A 16,592-nucleotide genomic window follows, 5' to 3' on the forward strand; every position below is an offset into this window, starting at 1 on the left:
AGAAAATTTGTCTAGTAGTGTTATAAAGGGAAGATTGGAGGATTAAAAGAGAGTACCATTTGCCCCATATTTGCACTGTTATATGCCTAGTATGGGCTCTTACTACCACCTGCAATATTACTCTGAAAGGTTGGCCTGCCTCCCTTGGGAAAATACTTTACATGCTGCTGCCATACTTAGCTTCTTTATGCATGAACAGGGTCATGTCACCCCTATTATCAAAGAATATTATGTCTTCCCCAGATTACTTGAAATATCACCATCAGGCAGATAGACACTCAACAACTTCTCAACTCTAGTTGTCTCTCCCCTATGAAGGTAGGGCTGGAGTTAGAGCAATAAACTTCTACCAAAACTTTCCTTTATAGAGGCCTCAGAACTTGCAGAACTCTCCAGGCAACTCTCCATTTTCCATCATCAGCCCTGCTTGGTTTCAACTCCACGGAACACCTTGCCCTCTGATACCACCTTGTCTTGAGGGCAAGGACTGTCTTACTTTTTTATATTTGTACCACTGGCTTAGTAGAGTACCTGACACCTAACAAACACAATACATGTTTATTGAATTGAATTGAAAGACCTTCAATGTCTCTTTTCAGACTACTAAGTAAAGTCCAAACTCTTTTGCCTGACATCTAAGGTCCTCCAAATTCGGATGCCAACCTATCTCTTCAGCTTTAGCTTATATGATTCCCTTCCATGGATTCTAAACTGGATTCCCCAACCCACCCCATATTTTCCCCCATTCTATTCCTCTGCTCATGTTACTTCCTATAAGCTTTGATTGCTTAAACCTCACAAGATGGTTGGGGGTTTAAGGCCTAGAATTTTTTTTAACATAAGTATTTTATTATTTTCCAGTTACATGTAAACATTTGTTTTCTTTTGTCTTCTTTTTTTCTTTTTGCGGGTCAATGAGGGTTAAGTGACTTGCCCAGAGTCACACTGCTAGTAAGTGTTAAGTGTCTGAGGCCAGATTTGAACTCAGGTCCTCCTGAAGCCAGCCACTGTGCCACCTAGCTGCCCCTAAGGCCTAGATTTTTAAAGGACCTCTCCTTAACCCCCAATCACTCTCTCATAGATTGGCCAACAATAGGTCCCAGTCCAAGCCTCACTGGCCAGTGTTTGGCCTTTTAAATGGCTCAGAGTAAGTGTTTTGCCCAGAAATCCTAAAGGTCTTCCCCTCTCCAACTTCCTTCCTTCTGTCTCTTTCTTCCCTCCATTCACTCCTTTATTTACTTAAGCTACATTGCCTCATTTCATTTCTTACCTAGCCTTAATCACTGAATGGACATTGCCTCAGACAAACTGAGACCTGGGAAGGATCTTATCTTAAAAAGGCCCAGGTCTCCGACTGCATCCGGGGCTATCTCCAGTCGCCTTGATATTTATCTTTTTTTTTTTTTTTTTTAGTGAGGCAATTGGGGTCAAGTGACTTGCCCAGGGTAACACAGCTAGTAAATGTTAGTGTCTGAGGCCGGATTTGAGCTCAGGTACTACGGACTCCAGGGCCAGTGCTCTATCCACTGCGCCACCTAGCTGCCCCGCCTTGATATTTATCTTGCCACTGGACTCAGATGTCTTTGGAAGAGAATGAGGCTGGTGACTTTACACAATCCTCCCTTATTTAAATTCACTTCACTGCAAGTCATGACATCACCTCCCAATATCATCAACTCTTCTTTGAGAAAGAAGGACAAACACCACCTTCTCTCTCCACTTGCTAAATTTCTACCCATCTCTTAAAGTACCACTCCCATGTAACTGTGTCTCCAAAGTCTTTGATAACCCTAGTCAGTGAAGGCATCTCACTCACATCACTGCTATTTACTTTCACTTTACTTTTTTTTTTGGGGGGGTGGGGCGGGGTTCCATAGCTTTAGTAAAAATGTCTGCATCTGAATTTGAACTCAGATCTCACAGACTGAGTTCTGAACCTCTCTGGTTCTTCAGTTGTTTCAGTCCTGTCCGACTCTTCTGTGACCCCATGAAAGGTACTGGAATGATGCGCCATTTCCTTTTCAATATCATTTTACAGATGAGGAACTGCGGCAAACAAGGCTAAGTGACTTGCCCAGGGTCACACAGCTACGAAATGTCTGGAGCTAAATTTGAACTCGGGAAGACGAGACTTCCTGACTCCCGGCCCGCACTCTACCCAATTCAACACCCGGGCTGGAGGCTCCAGCCTCTGAACCGGCCCGGGAAAAGAGCGGGGAGGGGCCTGTTCCGGGCCGCTTATAAACCGAGCTTTCCGCCCCACGCTCCTCCTCCTCTCCGGCGGGCGGAGTGCGCCACAGCTCTCAGCGCCTCGGCCACCCCTGCGCCCAGCAGCCGCCGCCGCCGGAGCCGAGTCAGAGTCAGAGTCAGTGTCAGTGTCGGCGTCCGTGTCCGCGATGGTGCTGTGCCCGGTGATCCAGAAGCTTGTCAGCAAGCGGGTGGTGCTGGCTAGTGCCTCCCCCCGGAGACAGGAGATCCTGAACTGCGCCGTGAGTCCGCGGGAGCACGAAGGACCCGACTCCGGGCAGGGAGCGGGGGAGGGGGCAGAACGGGCGAGCGCGGAGCTCCGGGGCCATGGCGGCGCCTAGCACGCTCGGCTTCCCCTTTCCTCCCTCCTGAATCAAAGGCTCGGCTTCCCTCCCCTTCGTAAGCTAATGCCTTACCCTGCTCCCCGAGCTGGGGCGGGGGGATGGCGCCGACCGGTGCCACCTTCCTCACCCCATGGATCCTCCTCTGCTGTAGGTAGACAGGGCAGCATAGCCGTGGTATCGGAATCGATGCCCATTCCCCGGCCCCTGCCCCCCGAAACGACTTCTGCTCATTTCGAGCCCTGTTAAAACCTCCTGCTTGGGACGGGAGATCTCCCTTTTCTGTGGTGTGGGTGTACAGGGAGGTAGGGTGCGGCAGGAGAATCTTAACTAGGATTGATATATATATATATAGAGAGAGAGAGAGAGAGCGCGCGCGCTTTGAGTTACAAATAAAAATGCAAATAGAAAAAATACAAAAATATTTTACAGACGGCTCATTTTACTCTGCAGGATTAATAATAATAATAACAATAATAGCTGGCATGCTTGGGAGGTAGGTCCTCTTATCCCCTTTTACAGGTGAGGAAACTGAGGCTGACAAAGGTTAAGTGACTTGCCCTAGAGTAAGTGTGTGAGGCAGGATTTAAACTCTGGTCTCCTTAACTCTAGCTCCCACCTCTGTCCCCAAATTCTACCAGCTGCCCAATTTAACTGCTTGAGGATTGAGGGAAGAAGCCATTGTATTTTGATGATCGAGGAAAGGAGACAAAGGATCTTTCTCTTCATTTTTTTCTAACTCATCCTTCCTCCTCCAAGGCCTGCATACCTGGGGATGAGCCTTCAGACCCTTAACAAATAAACCTTTTGTCTCCTAAGTTGACCAGCACTCTTGGTCAGTTATATAAATCTGGTCGTTCCCCTTTGCTCAAAAATATTCCATGACTCCCTGAGTAAAGTTCAGAGGCCTTTGCCTGGGTTTCAAGGCCCTCATCTATGTGATGCCAGTTTATCTTTGTATTTTTATCTCTTTATTCCCCTCCAAACACTGCTGCAGCCTAACTAGACAGTTCAGTGTCTTACTATTCTCTTTGGTTTGTCCTCCCTTCCCCACCAACACTTCACCTTGGCTCTGTGTGGAATGCCTAGAATTTCCTCCCTTCCCCCAATACCTGTTTGATTCTATATATCCTTCTGCCAGTAATGACCCCGGACTCAGATGCACACTGAGGTAATAGTGTATATTAGACTTGCCTGTTTGTGCTTTACTTCTATATCCCCAATGCCCAATAGCATAGGCTTCTGTACACAGTAGGTGGTTAATAGGTAAATTGTGTTGAATTTTAGGTTAGTTTTTAGGCCCAGAAGGGGGTGAAAGAATTCCAAGTGTTTAATATTAACAGGTTGGGGAGAAAAATTACAGGAAAATATAGGAAATAACTTAGTGGGAAAATATGACCTTTATAATGTGGACGGACGGATCACACATTTCTTATCACAGTTCACAAGCATGTATTGAGCAACTGCTATGTGGAAGGTTTTGTGTCATGTATAAAGATAAAGATAGAAGACACTCTCAGTCCTCGAGGACCTTCTGAATCAGAGATTCTTAATTTTTTATGTGTGTTATGCACATCTTTGGCAGACTGGTGAAGCCTTTAGACTCTATCTCAGAATAATGTTTTTAAATAAATAAAACATGTAGGATTACAAAGAAAACTAATGATATTGAAGTACAGTTATTAAAACTTTTTAAGTTCAAGGACCTGAGCTTAAGAACCCTGTTCTAAACTAATTAGTATGACATTAGATAACCTTTAAGTGTCAAGTGAGTGAAAGATGGTGGATGTGTGGTATATGTTTGGTGTGGGCAGCTAGGTGGTACAGTAGATAGAGCACTGGAAACTGCTAGGGACAATTGTGTCTTCCCAATCTTTGCTCATGTTTTATTATCCATCAAGGGCTCAGGAGTAGGTTTCAAGTGAGTAAGCATAGATGTTAGGACAAGATTCCTATGTGGCCAAATGTATTTGATGGTTCATTTTGGTTTGGTTGGGGGTGTTTTTGTTTTTGCCTTTCTGTGAAGAATTTTTCAATCTATGCCTCTTGGGGAAAACATCAAGACTTGTCAGTAGACAGTAAACGATGGAAATTACTCATTGATAGGAATAATAGCTTTAAGATCTTCAAGAGGTAAAGCCTATTTAATGCCTAACTTTAAAAATGCTGCAGGAATCTGCTAAATTATGTTGGAAGGGCAGGCACCCTTGAAGCCTGAAGTCTCTTGTTCAATCATTTTTCAGTTGTGTCCCATTTTCATGACTTTCATGGGCTTTTTTTTTTTTTTTTTTTGAGCAAAAATACGGGAATGGTTTTCCATTTCCTTCTCCGGCTCATTTTATAGATAGGAACTGAGGCAAACAGAGTTAAGTGAATTGCCCAAGTTCACACAGCTAGGAAGTATCCGAAGCTGGATTTGAACTCAGGTCGTCCTGACATCAAGGCCAGCATTCTATCCACTGCACTACCTAGTGTTTGTGTTTTTTAGCACTTTAATAAAGAAAAGAGCACGTTAAGAAGGAAAAGCTTCCATTTCAGCATCCTGGCATTCCCTCTAAGTTGTTTACATCAGATGCTAAAATAGAAGTTTTTCTTCCTTAAAGTGATGTTTTGTGGAACCTTAACAACAATAAACCCAAACCAGAGAGCCAAAATGATATACTAGAAAGATTTAGACCTCTCTAAGTTGCCACCAGCAACTTCTAAGAGTCTACCTGCTCATCTTTTTTAAAAAAAAATGGATGATGAAGTGATCCCAAAAAAATTTCAAAGAACTCATGATAGAAAATGTTCTCGGGGCAGCTAGGTGGCGCAGTGAATAGAGCACTGGCCCTGAATTCAGAAGGACCTGAGTTCAAATACGGCCTCAGACCCTTGACACTTACTAGCTGTGTGACCCTAGGCAAATCACTTAACCCCAATTGCCTCACCAAAAAAAAAAAAAAGAAAAAGAAAATGTTTTCAACATCCAGAAAAAAGAACTGTGAATTCTTAATGCAGATTGAACTATGCTGTTTCTACTTTTGGGTTGTTTGTGGGTTTTTTTTTTTTTCATTCTTTTTTGAGGTTTTTCCCTTGTGCTCTGATTCTTCTTTCACAATATGACTAATGCAGAAATATGTTTAATGTGATTGTACATATATAACCTATATCAGATTGCTTTCCATCTTGGGAAGGAGAGAGGGAAGGGGGGAGGGAGAAAAATTTGGAACTAAAAATCCTATGAAAACAAATGTTGAAAACTATCCTTACATGTAACTGGAAAATAATAAATTTTTTAAATTTTATTTTATTTTTTTTTAGTGAGGCAGTTGGGGTTAAGTGACTTGCCCAGGGTCACACAGCTAGTAAGTGTCAAGTGTCTGAGGCTGGATTTGAACTCAGGTCCTCCTGAATCCAGGGCCAGTGTTCTATCCACTGCACCACCTAGCTGCCCCATAAATTTTTTTTTAAAGGATGATAATACTTACATTACCTCCCTCACTGGATTCTGAGAAGTATGATTTGTCAAGCATAACTTGCTGTGGCCTTTCCATAGGAACCAAAAATTCTATCAGTAGAGTCAGAGACCCAGGGGGCAGCCCTGGATTCAGGAGGACCTGAGTTCAAATCCTGCCACAGCCACTTGACACTTATTAGCTGTGTGACCCTGGGCAAGTCACTTAACTCTCATTTCCCTACCAAAAAAAAAAAAAGCATCCAGTGGACCTGTGTGAGATTGACAAGAATATGAGCCAGGTCTCTAAAAAGCCTTTGCCAAGCATAGCAGTGGGTTAGGGTTATTTTCTTTGAGTAAGACTGTATAAATAAGTCTTACCATCTTTCTGTCCCCAGGGCCTTCGATTTGAGGTAGTGCCATCCAGATTTAAAGAGACTCTAGACAAGGCTTCATTTGCAATGCCTTATGAATATGCCATGGAAACTGCAAAACAAAAGGCCCTTGAAGTGGCTAACAGGATGAATGTGGTAAGTTTGAGTTTGTTGGTTGTTGGGTTTTTTTTTTTTCATTATTTCAGCCATTTTCAATTGTGTCTATTTGTGACCTCATTTGGGGTTTTCTCGGCAAAGATATTGGAGTAGTGTGCCATTTACTTCTCTAACTCATTTTATATATGAGGAAACTGAGGCAAATAAGGTTAAGTGATTTATCACCTACTTCTCAGGGTTGTTGTGAAAATCAAATGAGATAATAACTGTAAAGTGCTGGGCACACAATAAGTGCTATGAGAATCTTTTTAATTTAATGTGATCAGAATTATCCATTTTGCATTGCATAATGTTCTCCCAGAGTAGAAGGAAAGCAGAAAGCTGGGAGATAATTTTTACAGCCAATGTTTCTGATAAAAGCCTCATTTCTCAAATATATAGAGAACAGTCAAATATATAAGAAAACAAGTAATTCCCCAGTTGATAAATGCTCAAAGGATATGAACAGGCAGTTTTCAAATGAAGAAATTAAAGTCATATGAAAAAATTCTCTAAATCACCATTGATTAGAGAAATGCAAATTAAAATAATTCTGAGGTACTATTTCACACCTATCAGATTGGCTAATATGACAGAAAAGAAAAATGGTAAATGTTAGATAAGGTATGGGGAAATTGGAGTACTAATGCATTGTTGTTGGAGTTGTGAGCCAACCATTCTGATCCAACCATTCTGGAGAACAATTTGGAACCATGCCCAAAAGGCTATAAAACTGTGCATACCCTTAACCCACCAATACCAAAGAGATCATTAAAAAAAAAAGGACCCACATGTACAAAAATATTTATAGCAGTTCTTTTTGTGGTAGCAAATAATTGGAAATTGAGGGAATGCCCATCATTTGGGGAATGGCTGAATAAGTCATGGTATCTGAATCTAATGGAATACTATTGTGCTATAAGAAATGATGAGCACCAGATTTCAGAAAAATCTGGAAACCCTCATATGAACTGATGCCGAGTGAAGTGAGCAGAACCCCAGCATTGTGTGATCAACTATGATAGACTTAGCTCTTCTCAGCAATACAGTGATCCAAGACAATTCCAAAAGACTCATGATAGAAAATGCTCTCCACATCCAGAAAAAGAACTAGAGTCTGAATGCAGATTGAAACATACTATTTTCACTTTTTGTTGTTTTTTTTCTTTCTAGTGGTTTTTTCCTTTTGTTCTGATTCTTCTTTCACAACATGACTAATGTGGAAATATGTTTAACATGATTGTACATGTGTAACTCATATCAGATTGCTTGCTCTCCAGGAGGCTGGGAGAGGGGAAAGGGGAGGGAGGGTAAAAAAGTTGGAACTCAAAATCTTAACAAAAATGAATGCTGGAATGCTCTAAATCACTATTGATGAGAGAGATGGAAATTAAAACAACTCTGAGGTACCACCTCACACCTATCAGATTGGCTAATATGACAAAAAAGGAAAATAATAAATGTTGGAGAAGCTGTGGAAAAATTGGAACACTAATGTATTGTTGGTGGAGCTGTGAACTGATCCAACCATTCTGGAAAGCAATTTGGAATTATGCCCAAAGGCATAAAGCTGTGCATACCCTTTGACCAAGAATACCACTTTTGGGTCTTTTCCCCAAAAAGATCATGGAAAAAGGAAAAGGACCCACATGTACAAAAATATTTATAGCTGCTCTTTTTTTGGTGGCAAGGAATTGGAAATTGAGGGGATGTCCATCAATTGGGGAATGGCTGAACAAGTTGTGGTATATGAATGTAATGGAATTCTATTGTGCTGTAAGAAACGAGGAGCAGGAGAAGTTCAGAGAAACCTGGAAGGACTTGCATGAGCTGATGATGAGTGAGATGAGCAGAACCAGGAGAACATTGTACACGGTATCATCAACATTATGTGTTGATCAACTATGATAGACTAGATTCTTCTCAGCAATCCAACAGTACAAGAAAGTTCCAAAGGTCTCATGATAGAAAAGGCTCTCCAAATCCAGGGGGGGAAAAAAAAGGAACTGTGGAATATGGATGCTGATTGGACCATACTATTTCTTTTGTTTTTGGTGCTGTTGTTTTTCTTTTTTGAGGTTTTTCCTTTTTGCTCTGATTCTTTTTGTATAACATGACCAATGCAAAAATATGTTTAATGTTATTTTATATATATATATATATATATATATATATATATATATATATATATATATATATATATATATATATATATAAAACCTATATCAGTGGGGCAGCTAGGTGGCTCAGTGGATAGAGCACAGGCCCTGGAATCAGGAGGACCTGAGTTCAAATCCGGCCTCAGACACTTAACACTTACTAGTTGTGTGACCCTGGGCAGGTCACTTAACCCCAATTGCCTCACTAAAAACAAAGCAAAACCCTATATCAGATTACCTGCTGTCTAGGGGAGGGGGGAGGGGGGAGGGAGGGAGAAAAATTTGAAATTGGAAATCTTATCTAAACAAATGTTGAAAACTAAAATAAATAAATGAAAAAAAAATTTTAATGAATACTGGAAAATTAATTAATTAATTGCCAGGGGGAAGGGAGGTGAGGCTATGACATATGTTTGAGCCTGTTCTAATTAATATGATTAATTAGTTTTTGTTATCTTATTATTAATATTATCCTGGGTTTTTTTTTTTTAGTTAACCATTGCTTTCCAACTGATTTCCAAATTACAACATTAACATTACAACATTAACTTTTTGTTGGTGATGATTTCATGCTTTCTAAATTCATTGACATAGTCTTTTTGAGGGGGTGGGGTGATGGAAACTTTTTAAAACATTTATTTCAAAAAGCATTTTATTTTTTACAGAAAGACTTTAGATCACCAGACGTTGTTATAGGAGCAGACACTATTGTGGTAAGTTTTGCTTGCTCTGCCCTTGGATTATTGGGGGTTTTTTCCTTCCCATTCCCCTTCTTTACCTAGATTCTTTGCAATTATTTCTCATTAACCTAGTGTTCTTATTCTGCGCATGTCCTTCTAAATGCTTTCCATTTGCCTTGGGAACATAATTAGTCTTTTCATTTAGAGAACTGTTTCCCAGCTATGGGCAATGGGGGAAAATACGCTCCTTTAAAATAAGAGCTTGATAGAAACTCAAAACACCAAAAAAGAAAAATAGAAAAGTAGAGTTTATAACACCAAGGCAGTCCCTCCAGGGCTATTGAGGAAATGCATCCTAAGTATGTGACAAAGGTATTTCTGGGGTCTTTAACCTAGATCATAAAACCATAGAGGTCCTTTCTGACCTCTAAGGTCAGTACAATTCTATTTTTCTGTTATACAATGTATATGGAAATGCCCATTTTATTTGGATTATTAAGTTCAAAATATATAAGGCAGATAGGTGGCATAGTAGATAGAGTACAGAAGCTGGACTCATTTTGCTGGGGGGTGGGAATGAGGGTTAAAGTGACTTGCCCAAGGTCACACAGCTAGTGAGTGTCAATTGTCTGAGGCTGGATTCGAACTCAGATCCTCCTGAATCCAGGGCCGGTGCTTTATCCACTGCACTACCTAGCTGCTCCTGGCTGGATTTATCTTAGTAAGTTCAAATGCAGCCTCAGAAACTTAATTAGCTATGTGACCAGGGGCAGCTAGATGGCACAGTGGTAAAGCACTGGCCCTGGATTCAGGAGTACTTGAGTTCAAATCCGGCCTCAGACACTTGACACTTACTAGCTGTGTGACCCTGGGCAAGTCACTTAACCCTCATTGCCCTGCAAAAAAAAAAAATTAGCTATGTGACCCAGGGAAAATCACTTAAACCCTGTTTGCCTCAGTTTCCTCATCAGTAAAATGAGCTGGAGAAGAAAATGGCAAACCAGTCCAGTATCTTTTCCAAGAAATACCCTAAATGGGGTCACAAGAGTCAGGACTGAAAAGATTCAACAACAAAAATATATACATATATATGTATTGTATACACATACTTATATATATTTGTATGCATATATGTATAGGATATATTATAATACGTTGCATAAAATATGTAAATACATAATAGAATATGTTATTTATATATATATATATATATATATATATATATAATAGAAGGGACCACAGAGTCCATTCAGTCTAGTCTTCTCATTTTGCAAATGAGGAAACTAAGGCCCAGTAAGTTACTTGAGTTGAGTTGAGGTTACACAAAAATAAGCATGAAAGGCTGGATTTGAACCCAGATTCTCTGACTCCAGAACCAGGGCTCTTTCTGCTTACCACCCAAAGAGATCATTTTCTAATGTGTTAGTTATAAGATTCCAAATTTATTATCCTCTCTATAGAGAAGGAGTGTGGCATATTGTCCAGAGAGCTGGCCTTGGAGTCAGGGAAACCAACCTTAGGTCCTGCCACTGACTTCCTTCCCATCTGACACTGAATACTTGCTTGAACTCAGTTCTCAGTCTAGGCAACTCCTCAAGGATCTAAGTTACCAAGGAAGGTGTCATTCCGCATGGCTAGGGGAAGTTTTTTCACCAGTGAAACCACAAGTCTGGGCCTATCCCCAAAAAAGGTCCAACACAAAAAAAATTCTCCAAGAGTTGTTTTGTGCCATGGACACCTTTGGCAGTCTGCGGAAGCCTACAGACCCTTTTTTACAAGAATATTTTTAAATGCATGACATATAATACAGAGAATTACAAATATATTGAAATAACCCAGGTTCATAGATAGCCCATGCCCTTGAAATTTCTCTGTGTAACCCTTGGTAGGCAAAGAATCAGTAGACCCCAGGTTAAGAACCCTGCTCTCTAGAGTCCTTTGTGAAAGGGCTCTTTCCCAAACTAGATTTTGATAGCATTGTAAATTAAATTAATGTTGGTATAATTTGTCTAGTTTATAGATTGAGATGTTCAGTGTGAGCAGTGTTATAGTAAGGAGATGGCCGACTCTCAGTTTGTTGGCAATCTGCAGATAACACTAATTTGGTTTATTTTGATTTTGTGGCCTGTCTATGCATGAATCATTTTTTACAGGCTGGGCTATCATGTGAATAAAATTCATAGAGTTGTTTGGTTGTTTTTCAGTTGTATCTGACTCAGTGACCCCATTTGGGATTTTCTTGGCAGAGATACTTAAGTGGTTTGCTATTTCCTTCTCCAGCTCATTTTACAAATGAAGAGGCTGAGGCAAACAGGGTTAAGTGACTTGCCCAGGGTCACACAGCTAGTAAGTATTTGAGGCCAAATTTGAACTCACTAAAATGAGTCCTCCTGACTCCATTCCTAGTGCCCTATTCACTGTGCCACCTAACTGCCCAAAATAGCCATAGAGTACCAGAGCACAAACCTAGGTCTTGCTCCCAGGTGAATGCTTTATCCATTATACAGCACTTCTTCAGGATAGCATATGACTCCCCTATAAAGCACAATTCCCCTGTGAAGTAAATAATACAATTATGTTTATTTATTTACCTTTGTGTACCTATACTGTGGGGCAGAAAGGTGGTACAGTAGATAAAACACTGGCTCTGGAGTCAGGAGATTTGACCTGAGTTCAAATCTCACTTCACTTACTAACTGTGTGACTCTGAACAAGTCACTTAACCCCAATTGCCTTAACATCCGAGGCCATCTCCAGTCATCCTGATGTATATTTTGCCATTGGAGCCAGATAGCTCTGGAAGAGAGAGTGAGATTGGTGACCTTGCACAGCCCTCCCTCACTTAAATCCAGTTCAGTGTAAGTCATGACATCACCCCAATGTCGTGGTCCTCTTCAAGAATGAAGGACAAGGGGGGCAGCTAGGTGGTGCAGTGGATAGAGCACCGGCCCTGGATTCAGGAGTACCTGAGTTCAAATCCGGCCTCAGACACTTAACACTTATTATCTGTGTATCCCTGAACAAGTCACTTAACCCAGTTTGCCTCATTTCCCTCATCTGTACAATGAGCTGGAGAAAGAAGTAGCAAACCACTCCAGTATCTTTGCCAAGAAAACCACAAATGACATCATGAAGAGTCAGACAAGACTGAAGATGGCTTGAATAACAACAATAACTCAAACTGCCAGGTGTATCAAGCTCTAAGTAAATAGAGCCTATCTAGGGACATCAACAACCCCAAGATCCTGCCCACGATACCACTATATCTAGCACAGGGGCCTTCCTTGGAGGTAGCTCCTACTGCCAAAGAACATCAGCCCTTTCTAGTTAAGGACATTACTTGTAGTACTGAGGAGACAAAGACAAACCCAGTTCTTTCTGATTCTGACAACAGTTTCTTATTTACTACCTAATGCTGTCTCTCACAGAACCCTGGAGATCTTCAGTATATTACTAAACCCATTTTATGGATCAGGAAACTGAGGCTAAGAGAGATGTAGTGAATTACTCAAGGTCACATAACTAACTAAGTATAGATACCGGAATTTGAACTCTGGCCTCTTGTTTTCTAAGTCTATCACACCTTCCCAATGCCTTTTCAGCTTTGGTTCTGTGATTCTAGAGAAAAGTAAAGTGATTTAGTTGCTTATGGGTTATTTGCAGAAGATTATGCCTACAAACTGGCCCTGAAAAAACCAATTACCTGGTTTCTATTACAATAATTCATCTGGTTTTACAGCGACCAGGAATTTGACTCTGGCTGGGCTCCATTCCAACTGTCCCTTGCCCTGCCCTAAATCCCCAAACTAGCTCGTATGCCAGGGTAGGCATGATGCCGACATACTCCAGTGCTAAGCATAGTGCTGTAATAGGCACAGATATCTTTCCACCCCTTTTCTCACATTGAATGAATTACACATCAAACCCTCCATGGAATTCTGATGTGCTGAACCTCAATTTCATCATTTGAAAAGATAAGGCAAGTGACAGTCATTTAGTAATGAGTAACTTTTGTTAACTTGAGAAAAAAATGTCCTCTGGTTTATGTTTAAGATGACTTGTATGTTCAGTACTTAAAGGCTCTCTCATGGGGCAGCTAGGTGACACAATGGATAGAGTGCTGGGTCTAGACTCAGGAAGACTTGAATTCAAATCCAGAAGAGAATGTGAAGGCACCTATTGTAGGCAACCTTTTTGAAGAATTTAACTACAAGCTATAGAAGAGAAATACAATAACAGCAGGAATGGAAGAATCAAGTGAGGGTTTTTCCAGGATAGGGAAGACATGGCATTGTGTATATTATAGACAGTAGGAAATGAGCCAGTAGACAGGGAAAGATTGAAAAAAAGTGAGTTAGTAGGGATGACAGAGCAGGCAATCTGTTGGAGGCAATGGCATGGAATGGGATCATTTAAATAAGTAGAGGAATTAGCCTTGGTAAGGAGTGAGGCTGCTTCATCATATGAGACAGGGGTGAAGGAGGAGAGTAGTAGAAGGGATCTAAGTGATAGGAAATGGAGAAAGGGAGAGGAGAGTTCATGGGCAATGGCCCCAATTTTTTCTGTAAAATATGAATCAAGGATCTCAGCTGAGAGGGGGATGGGATAGGGGAAGCCATAGGAGGTTTGAGGAGGGATGAAAAGGTTTAGGAGAGGGGCAGTTAGGTGGTGCAGTGGATAGAGCACTGGCCCTGGAGTCAGGAGGATATGAGTTCAAATCTGACCTCAGACATTTAATACTTACTAGGTGTGTGACCCTGGGCAAGTCACTTAACTCCAATTGCCTCACCAAAAAAAAAAAAAAAGCTTTAGGAGAGCCACTGTGGAGAGTGGGTAATGAGGTGATATGGGAGATATAAATAATAGGATTGCCTAGCAGTGGTGAGGGCCCAGTTAAGGTTGTTTAACATAAATTTGTAGCAGACCTAGTCAGAACACTTGGCTCATTTTCTCAGCTTCTCCAGTGTATAAGCACTCAGCACAGTCCCTTGCATATAGTAAGCTCTATATAAATTATCATGCTCATCATTATTATTGTTATTTAAAGAAAGTCCCTCTACCAATGTGGATTCCAACCCAACTATCAGTGAATAAGCATTTAAGTGCCTTCTTTGTGTTAAGCACTAAGCTTGGTCGTAGGGATACAAAGACAAAATGAAGTCATAATAAATATGACTTCATTTTATCCTCATGACAAGCCCAGGAGGTAGGTGCCATTGTACTGATGGAGAAACTAAGACAGCCGTCTGTTGATTGACTTCCCTAGGGTCACTCAGCTAGTAAATAGCTAAGGCCAGATTTGAGCTCAGGAGTATCTTACTTCTAGTTCAGCACTTTTTCTACTGTACCACCTAAAAGATTACATCCATGGCTTGCTAGATAGTGTTTGAGAGCTGCTGTGGCTGAAAAATAGACTATGCTGAAGCTAACTAGTAGGTGTGCCTATCCAAATTGAGCAAAGCTTCCCCTGGAACACCAGGTACATAATCTGTTCATGGGCCTGTCCTCTAAGCTTTTCTAGCTCTGTTAGTTACAAACTGCCTTGGAGGGGCAGCTAGGTGGTGCAGTGGATAAAGCACTGGCCCTGGATTCAGGAGGACCTGAGTTCAAATCTGGCCTCAGACACTTGACACATACTAGCTGTGTGACCCTGGGGAAGTCACTTAACACTCACTGCCCCACAAAAACAAAAAGAAAAAAAAAAGTCAAACTGCCTTGGAGAACCCTGGGTCCCCTCCAAACCACAGTGAGGCAGCAGAGGAGGACTTCAGTGGAAGAGTCACATTTATTCAGTACAAATTGAATAGCTTGACATTCTTCAGTTGGTAAGTGTGAAAATGACCTGCTTCTCTTCTCTTGTCCCTGCCTCCTCACCTTGTTTCTTGTGTCAGACAGTGGATGGACTGATCCTGGAGAAGCCAGTTGATAAACGAGATGCCTACAACATGCTGTCAAGGTCGGTGGTAGGGGAAGCAACTTTAGAGTGGTTTCTTTCGACATTTTGCATCTTAATTTTAAGACATTAAACTTAATGGGGGGGGTAGCTAGGTGGCGCAGTGGATAGAGCACTGGCCCTGGATTCAGGAGGACCTGAGTTCAAATCCCTGGGCAAGTCACTTAACCCCAATTGCCTCACCCCCCAAAAAAAAAAAAGTGCTAAAAAAACTTAATGGGGGGGCGGGGCATAGCTAGGTGGTGAAGTGGATAAAACACCGCCCTGGATTCAGGAGGACCTGAGTTCAAATCCAGCCTCAGACATGTGACGCTTTCTAGCTTTGTGACCTGTGGCAAGTCACTTAACCCCAATTGCCCTGCCAAAAAGAAGACAAATGTTGAAAACTATCTCTACATGTAACTGGAAAATAATAAAATACTTTTATGATTTAAAAAAAAGAAAGAGGATGCTCAGATCGTAGGTAACTGCTACTGGTTTTGAATTCAGAGACTGTGCTGGAATGGAAGAAGACAGTTTGTCAGGCTGCCAGATTAATTAATTTTTATTAATTATATAATTAATTGATTATTAATTAAAATATCCCCTGAAATATAGTGGTCAAAGCTGGCATTCATATCTCTAGCTCAGGTTTGCAACGTGTTTTACATACATTATCTGAGGTGGGCCTCACATAGGTACTCTGTGTTTATCCCTACTTGAATAAAACATGGTGAAGTGGATAGAAGACTAGCCTTGGCAGCTCTGAAGTATTTATGAAAAATGCATTCCATCTACAGAGAAGGAACTGATGGTATCCGAATACAGATTGAAGCATAATTTTTTTGTTAGTTCCTTTTTCTAAAGTTTTTTGTGTTTGTTTTTTTTTTCATAACCTGACTAATGTGGAAATATTTTACACAACTATACATGCATAACTTATATTGAATTGCTTAAATTCTTAAGGGGGGGTGGGGAGGGAGAGAGGGAGGAAGAGAATTTGGAACACAAAGTTTTAAAAAATGATGTTAAAATTTGTTTTTACACGTAATTTGGGGAAAAAATTAAATTTTAAATATTAAAAAAAAAAAAGATGACGACCAGCCTTGGAGTCATTGAGGACTGAGTTAAAATCCTGCCTCTGACATTTACTAGCTGATGACCATAGTCAAATTCACTTAAATCTTTTCAGTTCCTAAGGCAACACTAAGAATAAATTATAGATGACTATCAGTTTGTATGGACAAATGCATGGAGCTTCCACATA

General features: G+C 40.9%; 1 protein-coding gene across 3 annotated transcripts in view; it reads left to right on the forward strand.

The window, feature by feature from the left end:
• Positions 1-2,273: 2,273 nt before the first annotated feature.
• Positions 2,274-16,592, forward strand: part of ASMTL (acetylserotonin O-methyltransferase like) — a 68,085-nt gene continuing 53,766 nt past the window's right edge. For all 3 annotated transcript variants that reach the window (XM_043993268.1, XM_043993267.1, XM_043993269.1), the window contains exons 1-4: positions 2,274-2,489; positions 6,423-6,554; positions 9,379-9,426; positions 15,285-15,349. In XM_043993268.1, coding sequence (XP_043849203.1) covers positions 2,397-2,489; positions 6,423-6,554; positions 9,379-9,426; positions 15,285-15,349 — 338 coding nt within the window. In that variant the 5' untranslated portion in view covers positions 2,274-2,396. The remainder of the gene's footprint in view (positions 2,490-6,422; positions 6,555-9,378; positions 9,427-15,284; positions 15,350-16,592) is intronic.

This window comes from Dromiciops gliroides, chromosome 3 (assembly GCF_019393635.1).
Source record: "Dromiciops gliroides isolate mDroGli1 chromosome 3, mDroGli1.pri, whole genome shotgun sequence".
NCBI lineage: Eukaryota > Metazoa > Chordata > Mammalia > Microbiotheria > Microbiotheriidae > Dromiciops > Dromiciops gliroides.